Raw genomic sequence first — 11,434 nt, 5'->3', positions numbered from 1 at the left:
GAAAGCTAATTAGACTGAGTGCAAAGATACACACACACACACAGATACTCAGACACACACACACACATACAGAGAAATACTGACAAGAATTCCAAGAGTGTAAACTATTGAAATAGATAAATTCTTTAAGAAAGAGGTATGCCATAACGATTACTTCCCAACAAGTTAATAATATGAGTATACTTATTTGATTGAGGAATATGGGGTGGGAATGTGGAGAGGACGGTGAGGTAATGGTGGTGGTGGTGGTGGAAGTGTCGAGAACAGATTACATACTTTTATAACAGATGTGTGTACTTTTAATAAAAATGTCACAAATGACAAAAGAAATTTGATATGTATTTAGAAAGTCAAACTTGAGACATGGTACAGAAAGAGAACATAATAATAGTGATGATGACGATGACGATGATGATGATGATGATAATGATGATAAAGATGATTTCTAATTTTTAAGGACAAGGCTTTGATTTGCTTTTTCTCTGTTTAAAATCAACCACATGGCCTGAATGGTATTTATTTTAGCAACCCTTAGAAGTATGAAAGGTAAAACTCAACTTAGACAACATTTCAAAGATGTAAAAGAAACATAACAAAATAACAAAGAATTCTCTATGATTTTTCTACTACAATGACTGCCACAATCACTATCACCATGACAACAATTACTACTACCACCACCACCATCACCATCACCATCACCAACAATAACAATCCTTTTAATTATAGGTACGATGCCTGAAATTTTGGGGGCAGTGGGGTAAACCAATTACATGCACCCCAGTGTTTCACTGGTACTTAATTCATTGATCCTGAAAGGATGAAAGGCAAAGTCAACCTCGGCAGAATTTGAACTCAGAACGTAAAGTATCGGACAAAATGCCACTAAGCGTTTTGTTTCGCATGGCAATGATTCAGCCAGCTTGCCACCTTACTACTACTACTACTACTACTACTACTACTACTACTTCTTCTTCTTCTTCTTCTTCTTCTACTACTACTACTACTACTACTACTACTACTAATAATAATAATAATAATAATTTGTTCCAACATAAAGTAATTACTATTTAATGCCACATATTTTTGAGGAATGGAACAATTGATTTAAATCAAACCTTATTGCTTTAATTTATTATCCATCCCAGAAAGATGGCTGGCAAGACTGACCCAGAATATCTCTAAACAAAACAAACTATATTTCCAAATAATTATCATGTGTTAATTATCTTAGAGTTAATTGACTGCTTTGGTAAATGATTGTTACATGTTTCAATATATTACACATTGATTGTTTATTTATCTGCTGTAAAAGTTTTTTGTTGTTTAGACACAAGTCAGCCTTGGTTGAGTATATCTAAGCTTAAAGGTATTCCAGCCATAACTGTCCTGTCTACTTTCTCAGATAGTGAATATCAGACCCCAGCACCTATATCTTTCTAAGATGACTATACGTAATTTAAGGGAGATATAGGTGCCATTTCTATGAAGTCAAATGACCATATTGTGACTGCAGGTCACATTTGCAGATAGATTGAAAATATTCTTGATGTGAGTAGCAACTGTAAGGCCAGGAAAATATGGTAAAGTGACAGGATTCCAGACAGCATCAACCAGATATAGAATAAATAGAGTATATCTGACATTAGAATGACCATAATCTGGAACAAGTTATTGACTAACAAGAAAAATATTTTAGCTTTCAAAATACCAACACAAAATTTGATATGCTATTTTAATTGCTTCTGTGGTAGTGTTTGATTATAGTAATTAGACAACAAAATGAAAGATATACATTAGAAATGGCTCTGGTAGCTGATTCGTTAACTTCTTTTTTTTCTGAATATTGCTGATAGTTGAAGGAAAGTAAGAAAAAAAACTGAGAGTAGAAACATTTTAACTCACAATCAAATAATTGTGAACAAATATCCTGATGCAATGTGTTAAAGGATAAAAATAAAACAACTGTGCAGGACTGTTATAGCTATCTCTCTCGTTCTCTCTCTCTATCTATCTATATATATAAAGGTGATGAGTTGGCAGGACTGTCTGTGTGTCAGACAAAATGCCCAGTAGCAGTTCATCTCCCTTTTTATATTCTGGGTTCAAATCCCAACGTAGTCAACTTTGCCTTTTGTCCCTTCAACATCAATAAAATAAAGTACGAGTCAAGGATTGGGTTTGATGTTATCAATTTGTCCCCTCTTCTCAAAAATTGCTGGCCTTGGACCCTGTCATAGACCAGTGTGCTGTTCAAGGGGGATGTTGTGATCTTGGTCACTTATAACAGACCATGGAAACCAGGTAAACCAGCCTTGTGAAAACTAGGGCTTGAGAAAAATTTTTAAAAACTATATAAACTAAACATTTATTGTTGTGTGGTAAGAAGCTTGCTTCCCAACAACATGAATCCAGATTCATTCCTATTGCATGGTACCTTGGGCAAGTGTCTTCTACTATAGCCTCAGGTTGACCAAAGCCTTCTGAGTGGGTTTGATAGATGGAAACTGAAAGAAGCCTGTTGTATGTGTGTGTGTATATATATATATATATATATATATATATATATATACACATGTTAGGATCCACAATGAGCAGAACTTACTTGCAGGTATTGGTAGTGCAAATCAGAGGTGCAATCTGTGTGGGTGCTTTTTCAAAACACTGTCTGGTTTAAAAAGCCACATCAGACGCCATGAAAGGGCTAAGGTGTAGGTGCAGGAGGTGGTCAAACTTTGTTTAAGGAGTAGACAACCACCATATATATATGCAGAAAAGTTGGACATAAGAAGCATCAGATGTAGTGTGCAAGAGAGACAACTGCGCTGGTATGATCATGTGATGCAAATAGATGAGGACAGGTGTGTGAAGAAGTGTCACACTTTAACAGTAGAGGGAACCTGTGGAAGAGGTAAACCAGGAAGACATGAGATGAGGTAGTGAAGCACGACCTTCAAATATTGGACCTCACAGAGGCAATGACAAGTGACCGAGACCTTTGGAGATATGCTGTGCTTGAGAAGACCCAGCAAATCAAGTGAGATCATAGTTGTGGCTGATGCCAGTGCTACATAACTGGCCTGTCTAAAAGCACCCTTCAATCATTGGCTGATATGCCATGCTTGTGAAGACTTGTTGAACCAAATGAAATCCTAGTCATGGCTGATGCCAGTTCCACCCGACTGGCACTTGTGCTAGTGGCACATAAAAAGCACCATGATAATGATGATGTTTGTGTGTCTGTGTTTGTTTCCCCACCGTCGCTTGACAGCTGATGCTGGTGTGTTTATGTCCCCGTAACTTAGCAGTTTGGTAAAAGAAACCGATAGAATAAGTACTAGGCTTACAAAGAATAGGTCCTAGGGTCAATTTCTCTAACTAAAGGCGGTGCTCCAGCATGGCCGCAGTCAAGTGACTGAAACAAGTAAAAGAATAAAGGAATATACATATACATACATACACATCTTTCATCTATTACTTATTTCAGTCATTTGACTGTGGTGACAATGAAGCACAGCCTTGAAGGGTTTCAGTTGAACAAATCAACTTCAGGATGTATTTTTTTACTTAAGCTCAGTACCTATTCTATCAGTCTCTTTTGCCAAACTGCTATGTTACAGGTACATAAACACCAACTCCAATTGTCAAACAGTGATGTGTAGACAAACAGAGACACATAAATACATATATATATATATATATTTATGACAAGCTTCTTTCGGTTTCCATTGACCAAATCCATTCACAAGGCTTTGGCTGGCCTGAAGCTATAATAGAAGACATTTGCTCAAGGTGCCATGTGGTGCAATTGAACCTGGAACTGTATGTCTACATACATGCATGCACACACAATCATCATCATTGTTTAACGTCCGCTTTCCATGCTAGCATGGGTTGGATAATTTGACTGAGGACTGGTGAAACCGGATGGCTACACCAGGCTCCAATCTGATTTGGCAGAGTTTCTACAGCTGGATGCCCTTGCTAATGCCAACCACTCAGAGAGTGTAGTGGGTGCTTTTACGTGTCACCCACACGAAGGCCAGTCAGGCGGTACTGGCAACAGCCACGCTCAAAATGGTGTATTTTATGTGCCACCCGCACAAGAGCCAATCCAGGGGCACTGGCAACGATCTCACTCGAAAATCCTTACATATGTCACGGGCACAAGTGCCAGAAAGGCAATGCTGGGCACAGGTGCCATCCCAATTTCGCTTTCGCTTGCCTCAATAAATCTTCGCAAGCTGAGTTTCGTGTCCAAAGAAGGAGACGACGTTGGCATGGGTGCCAGTCGTATGTATATATGTTAGAAACAAAATAAACAAAAAAAAAAAATTAGTACATTGATTAAAAATACCATACAGTATTTAGTTTCACCCAAATTATGTCCCTGTCCCTTTACATCACGGTAGACTTTGTCCTTTGGAGCTACTAAAAATAAGCTGCAGACTAACTGCTGGATCAATATAATCAACTAACAACCTCAGAAGTTAGTGCCATACAAAGGTTTCTAGTCCTAAAATGCTGGAACCATTGCAAAATGTACTGAGGAGGAAGTGGGCAGAGAAAGAAGCTCAACATTTGACCTTTGAACCTAGAATTAATGGAGAATAGATGATTGATTAAAAAATTAATGAAACTATTGCAGGCTTCCAGGTAGGAAATGATGTTAATCTTCATGCAGGTCAACAAGGTTACTCCTGAGAACTTAATAAAAAAACCAAAAACATCATGAGAGAAACTAAAAATAAAAATTTAAAATTGGCCTCAGGGTTGAAAAACCTGGTTTGTTGTGATATAAAAAGAAGAAAAAAAAACTCATAACAGTATTAATGAAGATACGAAAATAGAGTGAGTTGAAGAAATAATTAAATCTAATGTGTTTGTGAATATATGATAGCTTTAATACTGTTCTATATTTTAGAGATGACGAATTCTGTGCATCATTTACATTATTTACATTTGATGAATATGTGTCCTCATCTTGTTTGCTGTTACCACAATGTTTTGGTTGATTTACTCTCCAGCCTTCATCAGGTGTCCTGGTAGAATCTTGAAACCAACCCTGGGTTCTCATTCCTAAGGTATTTTTTGATGATGCTACTATTTTCATTTATTCAAGGCACTGCTTGAAATTGAACTCGGAATCTTGGGGTTAGTAGCTCATGCTTTTAACCATTATGCCCACGGGCATATAGTGTAATGGTTAAGAGCACGGGCTACTAACCTCAAGATTCCAGGTTCAATTCCAAGCAGTGCCTAAATAATAATAATAATAATAATAATAATAATAATAGCAACATCAGCAAAAAATACCTTAGGAATGAGAACCCAGGGTTGGGTTCAAACTTCCACCAGGACACCTGATGAAGGCTGGAGGGTATATCAGCCGAAGAAACGTTGTGGTAACAACAAACAAGATGAGGACAAATATCTGTCCAATGTAAATAATGGTAGCTTTAGCACAATTGATCAGCAGAATTGGTAGAATAGCACACAAAATGTCACAGGGCATTTAATGGTGGTCTTTTACAATCAGAGTTCAAATTCCATGAGAGACATTGTCCCTTCATTGGTCTGACTCCCTTTGTTTTGAGTCCTACAGGAGGTTGACATTGTCTTTGAACCTGCACTGGAAGGTTGATAAATTTGGAGCCAGCAATCTAATTGGTTTACTTCAATTTGCTCACCCCTTAACACACACTACAATGTTGTTGTGTTTGTCATTGTTATTTAAATCATGACTAGAGAGAGAGAGAGAGGGCCATGTCCATGACAAAACTAAAGGTCTTCATGACCTCCCACTCTGCAGAATGTTATTGGATGTGTTTTTCATACTGCCAACACCAGTGGGGCAACTGTGTCCTTGTCACAAATAAAGGGTCTTCACAACCTCATCTCTCTCTCTCTGCTCAAACATCCACCTCTTTATAGAATAAGAAATATGAGTGACAGAGGCATGGATAATCATGGCGAGAGGGATGGGTGATAATGGGACAAGTAAAAGTGGAACTCAGTATTTTGAAACAGGTAGCAATATGAAAGACAGTATGACTAAGATGGCAGGGAGGTGACAGAAATCAATGTGAACCAGGAAATGAAGTGATTGACAGGAGGTCTAGATATGTGGGAGAAAAAATGCAAGAGTACACTGGTAGAATGAAAGTAGGGTGAACTGAACAGAAGCAGTCTGATGTAACCAGACACATAAGCAATGAGATAGGTTGAGTGTTTTTCAATACTATTATTTATCTTGTAATTATTTCAGTCATTACACTATAGCCCTGCTGGAGCACCTTAGTCAAATGAACCGAACCCAGCACTTATTTTCTTAAAAACTGATACATATTCTATCAGTTCTTTTGCCAAACTGCTAAGTTACAGGGATGTAAACATGCCAACATCAGTTGTCAAACAGTGGGAGGGGACAAACAGACAAAGAAAGGTACACACATCTATAAGAAGGACTTCCTTCAGTTTCCATCTACCAAATCCACTCACAAAGCTTTAGTCAGCCCCAGGTTATAGTAGTTGTAATAATGTAAGAAATAGTTACTAATTAAGATCATTGTTAGTATTGTTCATTAGCCTCAAGTATGACTGGTTCAGCAGATTACAACTGAAGGCATTCCAGCCATACCCATCCATCTATTGTTGTAAAATGGACGATTGTGATTTATAAGAGAGTTGGCTACTATTTCTAGCAGGCTAACCAACCACATAAAAGGTCGTTTATTGGCTTGCATCTCTTCTTCTCATCAGGTTGATTAATCAGGGGATAGAAGGTAGCCAAGGCAGTAACATGTCAAAATAAATACATCCCAGTATTATTTCATTCCAATCTTTTAGGCTCTGGTTCAAATCCAGCTGCAATACATATTATTCTCCAATCTAGCATTTAAAAGACACATACTGCTGATATAACAAAGTTGATTTTAACACTTGTAAATTATTATTATTATTGCTGGTAGAATCACTAGCATGCAGGACAAAATACTAAGTGTCTTTATGCTCTGAGTTCAACTCTGCCTTTTGTCCTTTCATGGTCAAGAAAATAAGTATCAGTTGAGTGCTGGAGTTGATGTAATCAACATAGCCCCTCCCCACAAATTTCAGACCTTGTGCCTATAGTAGAGAAAGCCATCAATATTATAAAAGTGAAAGATTGCTGAACCATTAGAGCATCAGAAAAATGTCTTGTGGAATTTCTCTGACCCTTGTGGAGATCAACTTTGCCTTTTATCCCTCAAGGGTTAATAAAATAAAGTACCTATCTGGTATCAACTCTATTCATCCCTCAAATGTCAGGCCTTGAGCCTATTGTAGAAATGATTATTATTGTGAACTGACAGAATCTTTAGCACACTGGACAAAATTCTTAGCAGTATTTCTTCTGGCTCTTTACAGAGTTTAAAATATTGCCAAGGTCAACTTAGCCTTTCAACCTTTCAAGGTCAATAAAATAAAATACTAATCAAGTATTGGGTTTGGTGTAATCAATTAAAACTCTTCCTTCTAAAATTGCTGGCCTTGTGCCAAAATTAGAAGTAATTATCATCATTGTCATCATCATCATCATCAGTATATTGAGCTGAGTCATGGATGAGATGCCTAACAGTTGTAAGTTTCTAGTTCTATTATTGTGAGTTCAAATCCCAATTTAGACTATTTTGTGTTTCATTTGAGATCATGAATTGGGGATCAACAATGATCAACAACCACTTTGACCACTGCCACCATCTCGGTCAGCACCACCATTTGTATAGCCAATTGCAACCTTCTGACTTAACAACTCTAGAAATGGAGTGGATGTGTTGATAAGTGACACTGACGATGATGATGATGATGATGACATGCATATCAACAGATGTAATCTTGTGTATACATGCTGTATAACAAACAAAATTGGTTGCTTGGTTTTATGCAGTCAGAAGTGTTTGTCATAGGAGTGGCCTTCATACCTTTCCATAACAATGACACAAATGAAATTTATTGATATCAAATTCTCAACTTGTAACTCGCAATATATGTGTGTTGATATGTGGCTATATATATGTATATATATATATATATAATTCATATATACATACACACAGAAAGCCACATAAATATATGTTTGTGTGTGGTTTTGTGTAAACACACATCAAACATATATAAACATTGCTAAAATTAATTTGCAGCATTAAAGTTTTGACAATAATTTGTTGCTTTAATAACAAATTACATTTTAATATCAAATACAAAAGTATATGAAATTTAGAATTTACAACCCTTAGATAAAATTGTCATCAACAATTAACCATTTCATTTGAAAAATACACATACACAAAGATGGAACAATTTGGAAAAGTGCAAATAAAACAGGCATTATGAGATTTAGAGACAACAGACAAGAGCAAATGGAATTGACTACTGTTTAAGTTATATATTTAGTGTTAAATTGAAATTGAAGATTTTATAATTTTGCAGCCATGGTAAGTAAAAAGTAGTCAATCTCACAGAAACAAACTAAAAAAAAAAAATCATACACATGCAGTGTACCAGAAGGCAGGGGAAAAAAACCTATCTGAATACATTTTAATAAGAAGAAAAGCTCACATATAAAACTGTTTGATCTAATCAGACATAGCAAGAAAAGTGCAATTTGGGTTTCCCCATTGTTTTAATTTAAAGAGAAAAAACATTTGCCAGCATTCCTGTTGAAGCCTTAATTTTTTTTTTCTAATCTCAATATTGTTTTTTTTTTTATAAAAGTAAGAAAATTGGTATCAAAAAAAAAAAAAAGCAACAAAAATACCAAAACTCATTGATAATCCCAGTAAATTACAACACACACACACACTTGTCTGTTTATTCTTACCAAATGCATTAAAGAACTCCTTGGTGGGTGAGGTTCAGTTAGAAGTTGGGTTGGGGTTTGACCAAAACTACGGATTTGGTTTTCAATGGCCTGTAATGATAAAAGAAAAAAAAAAAAAATACAAAGATGACATATTAATAAAAGGAAGTGAAAACTGAGAAGTGTTTTATAATCAATAATTAATTTGATTTTTCATTCACTAAAACTGAAATACTTATGGCTACTAGATGTCTCCAGCTAAAATTATGAAAACAGACCTCTGTATAAAGTACCTATGTTGCATCTTGTCAACCAGGGTTTGTGAAATAAAGAGTAAGTAGTGGAATGGCAGAATTGATAAGGCATCAGAGAATTGGTTACATCTTCATTTTAAATGCAACTGAAGTTGAAAAAACAAGAGTGAAGTACTGGACTTGAAGGGCAGCTGGATGCCCTTCCTAACACCATCCACTTGACAGAGAATACTGGGTGCTTTTACACAGCACTGGCATGGGTGCTTTTTTATGTGGCACTAAGCACTCATGAGCTTCCAAGATGAGGAATGTTCAGCTGGAGAAGGATGCAGGGGACAAGCCTGTATGCAAGAACAACCATGCTTTTGCTTAGTTTCACACATCTTCTCAAGCACAACAAACTGCCAGGAGTCTTGGTCCCTTGCCATCCTCTCTGTGGGATCCAATATCTGAAGATCCTTTCTCATCACTTTGTCCTGTCTTCCTGGGTCTACCCGCTTCCACATGTTCCCTCTAGAATTAGAGATCGGCATCTCTTGATGTAACTGTCTTCAATCATATGCGCCACATGACCATACCAGTGCAGTCTTCACTCTTGCACACAACATCTGATGCTACATATACCCAGTTTTTCTTTCAAATCACTTACACTCTCTCATATATGCACACTGACATTACCCATCCACGGAGCATACTGGCTTCGTTTCTTTCCACTAGTGAAATAATAATAATAATTATGTTTAGAAAATAGGATTCTTAAAAACTGTAAGAAATTAATATCTTGCCTCTTTCATAACTGGATCAGTCATAGATTCAAGGTTGACACTTCCTTCATATGTTAAATAATAAAAAACATTGGTAGCTCTAACTGCTTCAGGTCCTGTAAATAAAACAAAACATCGACTGTTTTAAAACCAATTTCACTGCTGAAGCAGAGGGTTAGTCATGCAGGTTTCCTTACAGACTTCTTAATTTTGAATTACCCTCATCATAGTTCCTGTTTGCAGTCATTATTCATTATGTTTAATTAGTTTTTAGTAAAGACATTTTAAGTAAACTTAATACAAGCAGTATCATCTTTCTTTTTCTCTTTCTCTCTCTATTTCATTTCTTTACTCACTATTAAAACATGTCTCAGCTAGAATATTATTATTATTATATTTGATATTTTTACACGACCAAGCCAGAGACCTTTATTCGTGGTTGTCTGAGACTAGTGGGTGGAGGGTGTGGAAGGTAAGAGGAAGAAACCAACTGATGGGTTGGTTTATCAACATGTTGAATTATCTAACTCTGATTGATGACATTATGTGAATGAATATAACATGATGGATACTGTGAAAGGTACCCTGAGAGGTGGAGGGGAGGTCTAAGTGGCAGTGGTGGGAAGGTCAAACCAGATGATATTTTAAGCCTATCCCACCACCAAGAAGAACTGTCTTTCGCGTAAAGTTTGTGTTAATCCATAGCTACAGTAAAAGAAATTTGCCCAAAGTATTGTGCAATGGTGTTGAACTTTGACCTGTATAACTACAAATTAAAATTCGCATGATATTTCTGAAAATCCATACATGCCCCTCTGCTATAGATCAAAGAAAAATTAGAAAACTAAAAAAGGAAAATGAGCCTTCAATGAACTGAAAATTAGGTTGTTTTCTCAGATAATATCTTTGAGATAGTGTTGTGGTTTCCATGATATGAAACAGTTGATAAATATAATCATTCACAAAATAGGAAACACTAGATAGGATCCAAGTAAATCTCCAAGACAATCTGGTAGTCATTCCTGCTCACTTGAAGAACAAATAAGGAACCCTGCTTAGAAATACAGTAGAACCACTTATTGTGATCACCTTGGGAGGGAGCATTTTTGTTGATGATGATGATGATGATGATGATGATAATAATAATAATAATAATAACCAACTGATAACATTAAGCAAATAAAAAGTTTGGGACCAAATGATTTTGATAATAATATCCATGATTATAACTTGCAGCTTACACTTAACAAGTGTAAAGTCTGTTGGTGGATGTTGAATGAATTTGTCGAGGAATAAGGGTTAAGGGAACATGTTTGCTTCTCTCATTCATTCAGAAGGGAAAAAATTAATTATCTGGAATTGATATTAGATTCTTACCTCTTTGTTTGTAACCAAATATTAAGTCAATCCAATGATGCAGTTGACAAGACACAAACTCTGACTCCAGGGCCTTAAAGAAGACAAAAAGAATATTGAACAATAAAAAAATGTTTAAAATTAAAACGACATGATTATCATAACGAGAAAGAAAGAGAGAGAGAGAAAGAACTAATGGTATCAGGCTGAGTACATGTTTC

At 36.1% G+C, this 11,434-nt stretch overlaps 1 protein-coding gene across 1 annotated transcript in view; it reads right to left on the bottom strand.

The window, feature by feature from the left end:
• The window catches only part of LOC106869498 (neurobeachin), a 107,593-nt gene that overhangs the window by 78,823 nt on the left and 17,336 nt on the right, over window positions 1–11,434 (bottom strand). Inside the window, exons 6-8 of the mRNA XM_052973687.1 lie at window positions 11,235–11,307; window positions 9,879–9,973; window positions 8,861–8,950 (exon numbers count right to left, since the gene is read on the bottom strand). Of these exons, the coding sequence (XP_052829647.1) occupies window positions 8,861–8,950; window positions 9,879–9,973; window positions 11,235–11,307 (258 nt within the window). The remainder of the gene's footprint in view (window positions 1–8,860; window positions 8,951–9,878; window positions 9,974–11,234; window positions 11,308–11,434) is intronic.

Source organism: Octopus bimaculoides, chromosome 16 (genome assembly GCF_001194135.2).
Source record: "Octopus bimaculoides isolate UCB-OBI-ISO-001 chromosome 16, ASM119413v2, whole genome shotgun sequence".
NCBI classification, from domain to species: Eukaryota; Metazoa; Mollusca; class Cephalopoda; order Octopoda; family Octopodidae; genus Octopus; species Octopus bimaculoides.
Note: the sequence above shows the minus strand (reverse complement) of the source record. Positions and strands in the feature narration are given on the sequence as shown.